The sequence below is a fragment of the Camelina sativa genome, chromosome 16 (genome assembly GCF_000633955.1).
Source record: "Camelina sativa cultivar DH55 chromosome 16, Cs, whole genome shotgun sequence".
Lineage (NCBI taxonomy): Eukaryota > Viridiplantae > Streptophyta > Magnoliopsida > Brassicales > Brassicaceae > Camelina > Camelina sativa.
In genome coordinates this window covers 1,636,362-1,650,897 of record NC_025700.1, presented here as the reverse complement: position 1 = coordinate 1,650,897, position 14,536 = coordinate 1,636,362, and the positions used below count along the sequence as shown (strand labels likewise).

At 36.4% G+C, this 14,536-nt stretch overlaps 2 protein-coding genes across 2 annotated transcripts; both read left to right on the top strand.

The window, feature by feature from the left end:
- Nucleotides 9,357–10,734, top strand: LOC104749266 (autophagy-related protein 8g). The gene is made up of 6 exons (XM_010470856.2): nucleotides 9,357–9,454; nucleotides 9,650–9,696; nucleotides 9,795–9,850; nucleotides 10,119–10,171; nucleotides 10,291–10,409; nucleotides 10,516–10,734. Exons 2-6 carry the CDS (start codon nucleotides 9,660–9,662, stop codon nucleotides 10,608–10,610), a joined length of 360 nt encoding a protein of 119 aa, XP_010469158.1. The 5' UTR covers nucleotides 9,357–9,454; nucleotides 9,650–9,659; the 3' UTR covers nucleotides 10,611–10,734.
- On the top strand, nucleotides 12,699–13,861 carry LOC109129625. Its single transcript, XM_019238120.1, has 2 exons — nucleotides 12,699–13,006; nucleotides 13,436–13,861. The coding sequence occupies exons 1-2, from the start codon at nucleotides 12,869–12,871 to the stop codon at nucleotides 13,730–13,732; spliced, it is 435 nt and encodes a 144-aa protein (XP_019093665.1). The 5' UTR covers nucleotides 12,699–12,868; the 3' UTR covers nucleotides 13,733–13,861.

Genomic DNA, 14,536 nt, shown 5'->3' with positions numbered 1-14,536 from the left:
TTTTATACGAATACGCTCAACGTGAAAGGAAGGGTAATACAGTAAGTTTAAATTAAAGCAGCAGCTCTTGCAGCAGTTAGCTTTGATGCCTGGTTTTTTTAAAACTGAATCTGACGCTTAAGCTGGTATCATGACCCGGACCAGCATCGGGTGGCTCGAGTCTGTCTTGACTACAAACGATAGGATGTAGACTTTTTTTTTTTTTTTCAAACAGAGGATGTAGACTTGTTATAGATAATTCAATAGTGCCCTCTAGTCTCTAGTCTCTACTATCAAAGTTTAAAGAACCAGCATACTATAGATAGCCTATGAGTCTACGACCAACACGATATATATAATCCAGTGTCTCAGTAACTCTATTCAAAAAGTATAAATTTGTTTACAAACTTAAAATACTCAAGTGGCCGCGTAGTAGAGGAGGATACCTAAGGAAAATCAAATACTAATAGAAAGATGTGTAGCTGGATTTACAAGACAAGTTGGAACTTTTGGTGGTTTGTGTGTGAATGAGAAGGAGACATTGCTTATGTTGTTTCCCTAAACATATTTCTATATTTTTAAGAAAACCAAAAACAATAATTAAAAAAGTCGAAAATCATTGTAATTGGACATTGTAATAATGGGAGACATGTTTTTTTTCTCCAAGACAAACAAGAAACCTCCATGTGAATTTCCACCACCTTGTTGTATGTCTAACACCATGTATTCTCTAGTATTAAACTATTTCTTTCTGCTTTTTTTGTGTTTTAGAAATTAAAATATAATCAAATTGCCTTAGTTTAATCAACTCAATATCTCAATATATAGGGTGGATGAATGGCTAGAGGAGGGACACATCGACCGTGTGTTACCTGCATACAATTTACTCGTGATTCGGTTTCACGAATACATATACTAATTTGGTTACGTTGATATAATTATATATATAAAACAATTAAATGTCAAAATATAAGGAATGTAAACTGATTTATATCAGTTAAAATATCATGATATAGATAGATGCTTAAACAACATACTATTTGTACCGGAGATTGCACAACACTAAGTAAATAAAGATTTCGGGGAAGAGTGGAGCTAGTCCTTTTATTAACGAGATAATTTGAGGTCGGCAATTACAAAGACTCGAGATTGAGTTCGTAAGTTTATAGTAAAACTAGTGAACAAAACCTGATGAGCTCAAATGTAGGTGCGGATTATACAAAGAATAAAAACTCAGTTATCGATGCAAAGTATTGCTCTCTGGGTAATGTCTTAGGGTCAGGATCCTCTTCCCAATAAATGTCCTCTTTTTTTATAGCGGATAGTTGACCTAGGGTTCCCATCGCAAAATGTCGAGGTTATCCTCGACGGAGTGTTAATGACTATCTCCAAATTTTGTCAGGTCGAAATCACAATTAATCTGTGTTGTTGGGCCGAGTGGCATATTGGGCGCAACCCATATCCAACAATAGTCCCCTTCTTAGTCCAGAGAGCGGCAGTTCTTCTGCGATCAATGGGCGTGCTTGAATTATCTGTTAATATGCCTGTTCAGCACATATTGCCTCAGGTCGCTTCTGGGGAACAAAATTGCTACAATGATTCTTCTGTAAATGCTAGGCTCGTCTTCTTGAGAAATAATATGAATATCCAGCGGTTTTTGCTTTGAGTGCGGTATTTGATGAATTTCCGGAAAATGAGTAGGTCGCATATCGAGGTGGCGGATTTTTGTTGCTCCTATACAAACCCCTAACAGCCGCCGCCGAGCAAGCTTCTCATTGTGAGATCACCTATGGTCGGTGATCGGCAGGATCCGCCGGTTAATCGCCCTTGTTGGGCGGCGTCGAGAGTTACAGTAGGTAAATCTGAGATCGGCAGTCCCGGTGGGGTCGGCAAAGATGGTTGTTGTGAGGTCGCATTGCGCGACACGGGAACAAAGATTGGAGAGCGGCAAGATGGTTCTCACGGGCACAGGAGTAGAGATGTGAATGCCAATTCCGTTTGCCCAAGCTCACCGGAGGTCGGCACCGTTTCTGAGCGGAGGTCGACACCATTTCCACCGTTAACTTGCGAGCCTTGCTTTAATTCGGTAGTTGATGGTTTTGGTGAGATCGATCTGGACGAGATTGGCGTTGATTGTTTTAGGGGAATCAGAGGCAAGCTCGGCGGTAAAGTGGTTGGTGGTTACGAGCTCAGCGGATCGCAGGAGAAAGGTCGAGATGGGTTGAGGGGCAATGAGCTCGGCAGATCGAAGGAGAGAGTTCGAGATGGGTTGAATGGCAATGAGCTCGACGCGGTTGCTCGGCAATCACCTGGACTAAGCTTGGCGCGGTCACTCCACCTTAGTCGCGAGTCCGCTCTAGTGAATCTCGGAGGTCGGCGTGACGGAGAAATTGAGATAGACCCAACGTGTGTGATGTCAGGTCGACAGATGGAAATCAGCTCTGAGGTTGGCAGGAGAGACTACGGAATTCAGCTCGGCATCGGTGAGGCCGACGGTTAGGGAGCCTCTTCGACAAAAATTCAAGGTTCACTCCCTCTCGAGGTCGGCTCCGATGAAATGATTTCGAGAGGTGAGGCCGATTGTGGTCTCTCGACCAGACTTGCAAGCGGAAGAGATCTGCCAGAGGACGAGATTGAGATCGTTACTTCGACACCTTCGTCTCGCGCAGGGCGGCGCGAGTTTTTCGGTGGTATCGATCCCGCTCATGAGGTTATTTGTCGAGAAGCCGAGCAGATCGAAGATCGGCACAATGAGAATCAGAGGGAAGATCAGAGGGATGCCAACCTCCGTGGATGAAGTGAGAGAGATTGGCGCGAGCAGCTCCACAGATGAGGTTGGCGTGAAAGGATCGATGTGTGCTCTCATCTTTCTAAGGGCGGATCTCCGAGGCTAGTCCGTTGATCGGTGGACTGAGGTCGATCGGATGCTGCGTGATGCTTAGGAAGTCGGTAACCTTGAGATCGACACCAAACTTGAGGTAGGCGCCAAGATGGAGGTCGGCACCAAGCATGAGATAGGCGCCAAGATGAAGGTTGGCACTAAGCTTGAGGTCGACACCAAGCTTGAGGTAGGCACCAAATTTGAGAGTGCAACTCGGTACCGAGAATGAGAATCGAAAGCCTGAAGGCAAGTGCGAGAGCGGCAAGCATGAGGGATGCGAGCAAATGTTCAATATGCAGCTCGGATTTGTGCTTTACCAAAGTAAAGTGGTAGGCGAGACTAACTCGCCGTACGTTTGGGTGGGGCTTTTGTGTCCGGCTTATCCTATGGGTGTTTGGGGTTGGCAAGAACTTGCAAGCCTCAGCTTGGCTTATTAGTTCAGGCGCCCTCAAACTAGTGCGAGACTTGCTCGTCTTTTTGCTTGGTTTCGAGATGTATTTTACGGGGCAATACGTCTCTTGGCTTACCCTGTTACGTGTTTTGAATACCAAGTTTTACGTTGGTAATTGAGATGTGCTCGTCGTACCTTTTAGGTGTGGCCCTGGTGTCCGGCTTACCCTATGGGTGCCTCGAGGTCGGCAAGAGTGTGCAAGTAAGAACTTGGCTTATTCAAACTTGACTGCCTACTAGTTGAATGCGAGACTGGGCTCGACCTTTTTTTGTGCGGATTCTTTCACCGCTGCATCCATGTGGAACGCGTTTTAAATCGTACACCTGGCCAGGGCGACAATGTAGAAGCTGGACACTCGTTAAGACGGACTTGTTCGTGAGAGCTTGTTTGTGATTAAATGTAGTCTTGCGAGTGTAATTTTTATTTTTATGTTTTGTTATAGTTGTGTCTTATAAAAGGCTGCCTACGTACCCTTGAAAAGGGATCAAGCCATTCGTAGTTTATTTTAGCAAAGGGAGAGCTCGGCATGACGAGCGATCTTTTTTTTTTTTTAGCGCCTAGCTATTCTTTTATTTAGCTGAGTTCCACGACCGTTTATCTTGATGTATGGTTTGACCTTGCCACTTTCTCTTCTTCCACATCTATGTACTCTTTGCCTGGTGCAGGGCGTCGTCGAGAGTCAGATGCTCGTATATGATAATATCATCCCTGAAGCGAGACCCATATGAGAGAGCATTTCGGAGAGCGGAGATCGCAGTATCGTCTGCAATGGTGAGCTTTGAAACAACCTTCTTGAATCTTTTCATGAACTCTCTGAGCGATTCGTCTTCCTCTTGGTACATCGTCCAGAGATCGGCGTTAGATGCCTCCTTTATCATAAAGGTCGAGTGGTGTTGCAGGAAAGCAGAGGTGAGCTCTTAGTAGCTATCTATCGAATTTGCTTCAAGACTAGAAAACCAACTTAGTGCGTTAAGGGCTAAGTTTTCCACAAACATCTGACAGCATCCGACATCGTATTCTTTAGGACTAAAGTGTGCTCGGTTGATTGCAACACTCATGGATGTTAAGAAAGGTTTTGTGTCGGTTAGCCCGTTGTACGGAACGAACTTGAACTTGTTGATGTAACAAACGCGAACACTAGAGATTCTTGTCGTGAAGGGTGAGCGTTGAGCCTCTTCGAGCACCTTCTCCAAGTTGGGGGTAGCGCTTGTTGCTCGATGTATCTTGGCCGAGATGTCCTTTACGATCGCTTCAAGTGGCTGGATTTTTAAATCCTTGTAATCTTTCAGGTCGTCTCGCGGATGGTGGTTCGTCAGTGTTGGAGTCGACTGGCTCCTACTACGCTTGCTACGACGGTGCGTCTGGTCTTGATCAGCGAGCGCCCCGTCCCTGGTGTGGTCGTCGAAGGATCCTTCGATGATGGATGTCGGTCGGCGTCTGTGACTCTCTGAGCGTTTCTCGACTACCGGTGACATGGGTAGTAGTGTGTCCAGGTCGGCAGGGTAGCTTGTGTGTCGACGATCGTGCCATCTTTCCTGGAGTTTGTTAATTTTGTCCTACAATGCTTCTTGTGTTGCAACGAGTGTGTCGAGCTGCTCAGTTGTTCGTGTGTTTTGACTATTGAGCTTGTCGAGGATAGTCTGCATCATATCGTCAAAGTTGTTATGTCCAGCAAGCAAGGGAGCTGGGAGCGCGACACTATCAGTGACAGCTGGAGCCACGGTTTGACGATGCTCATCAAGTGCAGCAGCAAGAGGTAGGATTGGCGCGTCGAGTATTGTATGCATCAGTTCGTGGAGTCCGCTCCTTTGTGCTGTGGGCAAAACATTTGGAAGGGCGGCATTGTTGACGACAGTCTGGTCATGGCAGGTCCGTGCTCGACATGCATGGCAGGGAGAGGTTCCACGGACGCGTCGGGCGCTGGTAGAGAGGTTGTGTTGTTCGGCGCAGCGCCTTCGATTGTGGTTGTCGTGGAAGGTGGAGGTGGGAGAGTGAGTGTTCTTATGCGTCCCATCGTTGTTCCGAAGGCGATGGTTGTTCGAAAGTGGTGTTGAATTCTTCGCTGGAGTTTCCCGAGTTCGCCATATCTTGATCTGGAGTCTTCGTGGAAATGGCGACCGTGATCGTCAAAAAGGAGCGCTCTACTCTTGCCCCACGGTGGGCTCCAATTGTTTGTACCGGGGATAGCAAAACACTAAGCAAATAAAGATTTCGGGGAAGAGTGGAGCTAATCCTTTTATTAACGAGATAATTTGAGGTCGGCAATTACAAAGAGTCGAGATTGAGTTTGTAAGTTTATAGTAAAACTAGTGAACAAAATCTTGACGAACTCAAATGTATGTGCGAATTATACAAAGAAAAAACTCAGTTATCGATGCAAAGTATTGCTCTCTGGGTAATGTCTCGAGGTCAGGATCCTCTTTCCAATAAATGTCCTCTCTTTTTATAGCGGATTGTTGACCTAGGATTCCCTAGAGTTCCCATCGCGAAATATCGAGGTTACCCTCGATGAAGTATTAATGACTATCTCTAAATTTTGTCGGGCCGAAATCACAATTAATCTGTGTTGTTGGGCCGAGTGGCATATTTGGCGCAGTCCATATCCAACACATACTATACAAAATGAATAGACCAAATATTTTTGAAAATTTAGATTAGGGTTACAATGCATTAGAAATCAACTAAGATTTACTTTAGTAACTTCACCGCTCATACACACCTTTTCTCACTCGAAACTAGTATCGAAATAGAGAGCTTTGGTTATATATATTTTTACGCAAAAAGTAGTATGTTTGTTTTTTTTGTTCGTCTCACATGTCGTTGTCAAGATGTCATATTTGCAAATTCACTCTCACTTTCACTTTCATATGAGTAGGATTTTACTAATTTCCCAAAATAAACCTAAAGTTCTCAAAATAACCGATAGTCTCCTGTGCTGATCTTTCGATTCACGGGCAAAGATTTCTTTTCTTTCTTATTAAGTTTGTTCACTTTGTACGTTCAGAAATTATAAGGGGGTTAACTTACAGGAATTAGGTCATATCATATCATATCCAAGTCACAATCACAAAACAAGGACAACGTAATGTCAAATTTTGGTTGGTTTATCACTAATTATCTAGACTTAGGAGACACATATTACAGCACAAATAATAAAATATGTGTCGCTTTGCTATAGAGAATAAATAGTGACGGCGGAAACAAAAAAAAAAAATAACAAGATAGTGATAGATTCTATGATCTGATAATTTGTCAATACAACAACCAAACATAACCATGTAGTATTAACATAAATTATTTGATTAAACTGTATAATATGAGTGATTGACACATTGCTAAAGCTAAAATTATTTTTTAAAAATCTAGAAATAGTTGACATAATAAAGCAAGTAGACGAACAAATCCGACCGCCGCATGGCACATCGACTACTATACTAATCAAATCACAGTGTAGTTCCTCTATAAAATGATAACTAACTATATATAGGTTACGTCACATAAGGTATGAGCCGGTGAACCAATGTGGATATTGTTCTAGAACCATATTAATCTATATAATAATAGCATGCGAAGAACAGTTATATTTTTTTATTATATATTTTTATAAAATATTTTATTTTTTTATTTTTTGTCAAAAAAATTATATGGCTGCGTTTCTTTAGAAGTTACATCTATTGAATCTAAAATTATGTCTTTTACAAATAGTTGTGTCTATTCAAATATTCACATATTTAGAAATCTATATATATGTTCTAAATTTCATACTTTCTTTTCAGTTCAAAGGTACATCTTAAAAAATTTATATATTTGTTTCTCTTTTACAAAATTTTCAAACTTCCTATTCAACAAAAGAATTTCATAAATCGGAATTAATTGTGAAGAACAGTTGCATCTCTTCGTTATACATTTTCATAAAATATTATATATATATATATATATATATATATATTTCTTTTTAGACAGAAACTTCTACGGTTGCGTCTTTTTAAAAAATTGCGTCTGTTGAATGTAAAGTTGTGTCTCTTGCAAACAGTTATTTCTATTCAAATCTTCACATCTTTAGAAACCTATATTTTTTTCTTTTTTGATAAATCTTAAAAAATCTATATACATGTTCTTCTTTTGTGAAATTTTCAAACTTTCTTTTCAATTCAAAGGTACACATCTTTAGAAATTTATATATTTATTTTTCTTTTACAAAATTTGCAAACTTCCTATTCAACAAAGATTTTTCATAAATCTTAATAGATACGAAGAACAATTGCTTTTTTTTGTTACACATTTTCATAAAATATTTTTAGGTAGAAACTTCTACGATTGCGTCTCTCTAAAAAATTGTGTATATTGAATGTAAAGTTGTGTCTCTTACAAAAAGTTGTGTCTATTCAAATGTTCACATCTTTTGAATCCAAATATTTGTTTTTTTTGAGAAATCTTTAAAAATATATACATATGTTATTCTTTTGTGAAATTTTCAAAAAAAAAATTCAATTTAAACATACACATCTTTAAAAATTTATATATTTGTTTTTCCTTTACAAAATTTTCAAACTTTCTATTCAACACAGATTTTTTCATAAATCTGAATAAATGTGAATAACAGTTGCATCTTTTTGTTATACATTTTCATCAAATATTTTATGTATTTATTTTTTTGACAGAAACTTCTGCGGTTGCATCTCTTTAAAAAATTGAATCTCTTCTTAACATGATGAATCCCAATAATTTGAAATTCCACTTTCAGCGTCATTCCCTACTCTATAAATTATTTATCAACATACATAATAATAACAATGATGTAAAAATAACTTCTAATAGATTGATGTTTTGACAATTTCACATATATTAAGAAAAAATTAACGTTTATCTATAAATTAATTTATAATTACTTTTTGGTAGAAAGAAAAAATATAAACCTCAGATAACATGCCATGTGGAGAAAATTATAAAGTAAAAAATCTATTTTAGGTTTTTAATGTACAACATCAATTCTTTAGGAACAAGAAAAAATATTAAAACATCAATATGTTAGAGACAGAAGAAGTAATTTTTAATTATATTCAGTATCTGAGTTTAATTCTTCATAAATTATGAATTTTTATTTATTAAAATATATTAAACTAAATTATTCTAACCTATTTAATTGAATCATTGCAACATTTGCTATATTTAATATTTAAGATCACATCACTCGGAAAAAATCTTCATAAATTATTATTTATTAGATTTTAATTCCAAATATATATTTAAATAAATTATTACAACCTTTTAATTAAACCACAGAAAATTTAGTTTATTTGATGAACCATTAAAACTTTCTATTTCTATTTTGAAGGTAAAGTTATTTATAAGAATATTTCTCAATAAATATTTGTAGAAAGTTTCAAATTTTTTATTTTATTTTTTGAGTTAATTATTAAATAACTTAATAAAGATAAATAATTAAAGAAATTTTGTAATAACTATTTTATTAACATGAGTTCCTAGTAATAATCATAATAATCATAATTAGTTTTCATATTTGTTGACTACTAAAAGGTTTATCTTTCGATCCATTGTTTTGCAATGCAATACAATCAGAGTCAATAATAATTGTGTATGTATTTTATTTTTTCAGTATCATTAAGCCATTATGTTGAACTAAATTTAAAGATTATGATCTACTGGTCTATAATAAGTGTTTCCAAGTTATAATTTTTTTGTTGGCAAGAATTTGTTTGATAATTATATTTCAACAAGTCATCTTAACAATGTAAATACAGAAAACTTTTAGTTTTTGAATATATATATATATATATATATATATATATATATGGATAATTAGGCTGGGCTTTATATAATACAAGCAAAAACAAATACGGCAGTCTTTTAACGGGCTTTATAGAAGAAATTGGAGAAACATTACTCTATGGTATTTTAACTAATCATGGGCCTTAAGTCCATAAATAATTTGGTAACTAAATCATGCTTACTTTTAGGGAATAAAACCAATCAAAATATACCTTGATTAAAGAAAGAGGTCCGTATATAAATAAAATAGCTGACCTGACGTGATTATATTGATTAACTGTGACAATCGCAGTCGAAGTTTGAGAGATATTCAATCATAAACTCGAATCCCAAAGTATAATCTCTTCATCTCTGTAAGTTTCTCCAATCTTTTTTATTTCGTTTATACTACTTTTAATAACCTTGCTTGATTCCTTCAGAAGGTTTAAACACTATTAAGTGGATTACGACTTGGGCAGCTGAAAAAAATTAGGGTTTTGTGTTGGGATTTGGTAAAAATCGTTTTTTGTTTTTTTTGGGTAAATCGGTGATTCTAGAAATTTTTGCAGGAACAAAAGAATGAGTACAGCCAGCTTCAAGCAGGATCATGATTTTGGTAAGAATTTTTTTTTTATAATAATTCCCAGTAATTGGATTGTAATTATTAGTATGATATAACAGTAAATATGGTTCTTGGATTATATTATATTGCAGAAAAGAGGAAAGCTGAAGCTTTAAGGATCAGAGACAAGTATCCTGACCGTGTCCCGGTAAAAAAAAAAACTTGTTTCAAGCTTTGTTCTGTATTGTGTTCTGTTTCCTAGTTTTGTTGAAATTATATAGGAGCATACATGATCTTGTGTGGAATCCTGAGGCCTGATTTGATTTCAAATCTTGCAAATACAATAACACTTTGATAGATGTTTCTTGTTTCCTTTGAAGGATTTAGACTCTCTTAGTGAATAGTATCTTTTTAACTGTGTGGTTGAAGAACTTGAGAGTTTCAGAAATAAGATGTTTTTATTTTTGTTATAGTAGGTGATTGTGGAGAAGGCAGAGAAAAGTGACATAGCAAACATCGACAAGAAGAAGTATGAATGATCCTGTTTGTTTTTTTTATATATATCTACATTCTATGGAAATTAGATTCTTAAACATTGGAGTTTTTGCTTTGCTTATTCAATATAGTTTTGATATGTGTATTTTACAGATACCTCGTCCCAGCGGATCTAACGGTTGGCCAGTTTGTGTATGTGATTCGTAAAAGAATCCAGCTTAGTTCAGAGAAAGCTATCTTCATCTTTGTTGATAATGTTCTTCCTCCCACCGGTAATGACTCCTCTTTACATCCACCACCATGTTTTACTCTTTAATTAATCACCATTCCATAAACACGACATCTTTCTTATTTGGAATTTGGTAATCTCGATTGCAGGAGCAATGATGTCAACCATCTACGAAGACAAGAAAGAAGAGGACGGCTTCTTGTACGTTACTTACAGTGGGGAAAACACATTTGGATCGTCATGAATTTGATAGAAACAAAACAAAAACTCAGGGCTTTAATTATTATGATTCCTATCGTCCGAATTTAACGTGATGTGTTCTTTGCTTATTTTAAGTTTTTTTTAATGGAATGTAAATTATTAATTTATCTTGTTTCTTGGTCGTGAAACTGTTTTAGCTGCGGATATGATGAACAAGTTACAAAACTAATCGCCTACCAAAAAAAAGTTACAAAACTAATCGGTTTTTGCAAACAAAAGTGTTTCGTTTCGGTTTTACAATTTTTAGTTTGTAGAGAGTTTTTTGACCCGACAATTGCGGGGCAAGCCCCACTTAATCTAGACACAGTAAAGAACGATTGTGGGCCGGTCGACGTAAGCAGTAAAAGACAAAATAACATGGGGGAAGCGCCACGTGGTAAAGTGAGCGGCAATGGCGGCTTGGGGTTGCGGTTAGGGCACGACCTTCACGAACAACATAAAAACAGAGGCGGTGATGGTCCACGCACACTTGTCTGCTGTTTCTCTTTGGTCCCACACGTTCTTCACCTTCCACCATTTTATTTCTTCCATTAAATCATAAATGTAATGTATTCTCTCCCATGTCACGTCAACTACTAATTTAGTATAGTATGTCTCCCTACTCTATTATTTTCCCACAAATATTTGACTACTAACATAAAAAGTGCCAAAAATATCTATATTTTGGGTTCACGAAGATTGTTGAACCAAAACTCAGCACAAGTGGTTGTTTAATGTGTTTGTGAGAGATCTAGTGTCAACTTTTCAGGTATTTTTTCACTGGTGAACAAGATTTTAGGGCGTTTAGATAAGGGGCTTTTTATGTACGTATATCCCCACTACTATAGTTTTGCATGTTTACTGAACTTAATTATAACTTCAATCAAATTCTGTTTTTTCCAATTGAAAAGTCAACCAGATTATATAATACAAATTTTGTTATTGACTTTTGAGGGTTTAGCAGACACTACCAGTGCCCACTTGTTGAAATGATCAAACTATGTCTCCCTGGTGATTAGAAGCATGGAAACTAGTATTACTTTATTATGCATGAAATATCATTAAAATCGCGATAAGTCATCGCAATTATGCAACGAAATAACTCGCTTGTTGTAACGTCAATGTGTTCACGTATATATCAACAATTAGTATCATGTGGGAAAAGATTTATCTATTTATATATATATATATATATATATATCTCAATGTGATAATTAAATACATCTAACAACAGAACTAATCACAGACAAGACCGTTGCTTACTTATTAGTTATTATCAACTATATATATAGATAAGATAATATATTATACTTGAATAAGTTAATCATATATATATGTAAATGAATGCTACAAAAGAACGGAAGCATTGAAAAGATCTTCTGCTTTTACTACACACTCCCTGAATATAAATTCAATCAGCAATCGATTACTCTTTTATATAACCTAATTTACTCGAAACACCCCGTCCATGTTACAGAATAATAATGAGATATATATAAGAAAAAACTTAATTTGAACCTGTCAGAAATGGAATCCGTCTTGAAGAATGTTTGGTCGAAAAAGTCTGCTTACTTTTTGTTATCGCCATTAGAAATATCGATCGTTACGCGAATGTTATGCTTCCCGAGAAACACACACACATGTAAATTAGAAAATATGAGGAGACAAAGTTAGAAAGGTAGCGTAAAAACATGCAAAGTGTTTAAAGGCCTCAACGTAGAGACAAAGAGGTAAGAGATTTAAAACCTCTTCTTGGGATAAACAAAGAAGCATATGCATCAAAAACCCTAATTCTCCCTTTTGCTCGTTTCGATGACTAGCTAGATTTTCGCTCCATTATTATTACATTTTATTTACAAAATGATATACATAAAATCAGTAAGGGGCTAAATCTGAAGATTGCTATAACTACGAGAGAGAAGACACAAGTTTGGTCTTTTCTCCTTCGTTAGGTTTCTCTGGTTTGGGTCGGTGGATTCCGCAGAGAGAGTAGAGGGGACCACACAACACCATATCTGACCTTCACTACTCTTTTCTTCTTCTCAGCCATACATTTGCATGTTCTCTCTTTCTCCTCTACCATCAACGACTCGTTCTCTCTCCATCTATATCTGCATTTATTAGACAATCTCTCTGCCTTACGCATTTATAACAATCACGATACCTTTAAACCGCCATATCTGTCTGACCATCTCTCCCTATATATATCTACATATTGGTCTGTCTCGCCTATAATTCATCTCTTTGATCGATACTACTCGTATGGATATGCTGAGGAGTGCTTGCTTCTATTTCCTATTAATAGTTTCTGTCATCCTTTCTCGGTCTCCTATGTGCGATTGTCGCCATCTTGGACACATACAGAAGAAGCTTAGCGTGAATCGTGATCATTTAACTAAGGTAAGCCCCTTTTTGCTTTGTGATGTTGTTTACTTAAGAGTCTCGATCGGTTATTATGAATGATGTTATATTTTATTATTGTAAACCCACATGCTTATAAACATAGGAAATTAACACGAATAAATTTCTTAATCATTTATATATTAACATGTGTGTATGATATATAGTCCGTTTTTAAAAGAAAAAATCTGGTTCATCTATATATAAGGTTTTAAAATTTGATTTCTATAATATAGAAGAATTGGAATGCATAGTTTTTCTTTTCAAAATCAAATCTACTAGTCAAAATTTTGTAGGAAGGCTCCTACTACTTTAAATTATTCTGAATGCTATGCGTATAGCTAGAGTTGATAATTAAGAGGTTCGGGAGTAATTAAACTATGGTAACATAAGGTAACTTGAATACTAACTGTTATATCATGTCAACAGAACAATGAAGAGATTACAAAACTAGAAGCTCAATCAACAATCAAGACGAACAACTTATCGAGCCAAGCACATGCCGTACTTAATCATGGTGATGTTAATGGTCAGACCAACATGAAGAAAACGAAGGACGTTCACAAAGTAAAACGAGCTTCCGACAAAATGGTGTCGTCTAAAAGAGGCTCAAGAACTTGGAAAATTCCTAAATATTCAAAGAAGCAGCCTAGATCAGATCAAGAACACCCTGGTTTCAATCTTGATTATATGCAGCCCACAACACACCCGCCGCACCATAATTAACGCTTAATGATCATGTAACGATAGAAACGAATTTCATATCGTGATTTATTATATATCATAACCTTGAGTCACGAAGAATTTGCACATTTTCAGATATATCATGATATGTATGGTGAGAAACGTCCTACTTTTAAGCTTTACAATTAAAATACACATATAATTAGATTAGTAAAACAGTTATCATGTAATATTGTTAAATACTATACTCCTTAAGGTTTCTTGATTTTGTTAATATTTATTACACTTGCATGCATATATATCATGATGTATTACTATATCTACTCGTCTTTATATGCACATGCATGTGTGTGATCATATCGTTGCGATTGTATGTATCTTTGTTGTTGTTCACAATATTGTGTTGTGTTATCAATATTCAATGCTAAAAGATGCGATAGAAATAGACTTCTTTGGTTGGTTAAACATATCGTTTTCTACTAATCATTAAAAAGAAAAAAGGTTAGTCTGTTAATTTACCATATAATTAATAGGCAGAAGAACTATATCGCGACTTTTACATGTATAATCTGTTTAAGCCGAGCCGAACTATGTGTATATCAGTATATAAGTATTCATAATAATATATACATGGTATTGAACTTGGTGGACCTTAAAAAGTAGTGTAATACATAAGGCATTCTAAATCCGATTAAAGAATAGTATTAGTCCCACTAGTCAAATGCCTTATTAAATTTATATTTTGTATATATATAGACGAGTCCGCGTGCAAAGTCACTGTTAACGATGTACAAGAAAGACGAAGATCCCGCGTTTGGTTCCAATGCAATCACTCAGGTGTCCCAA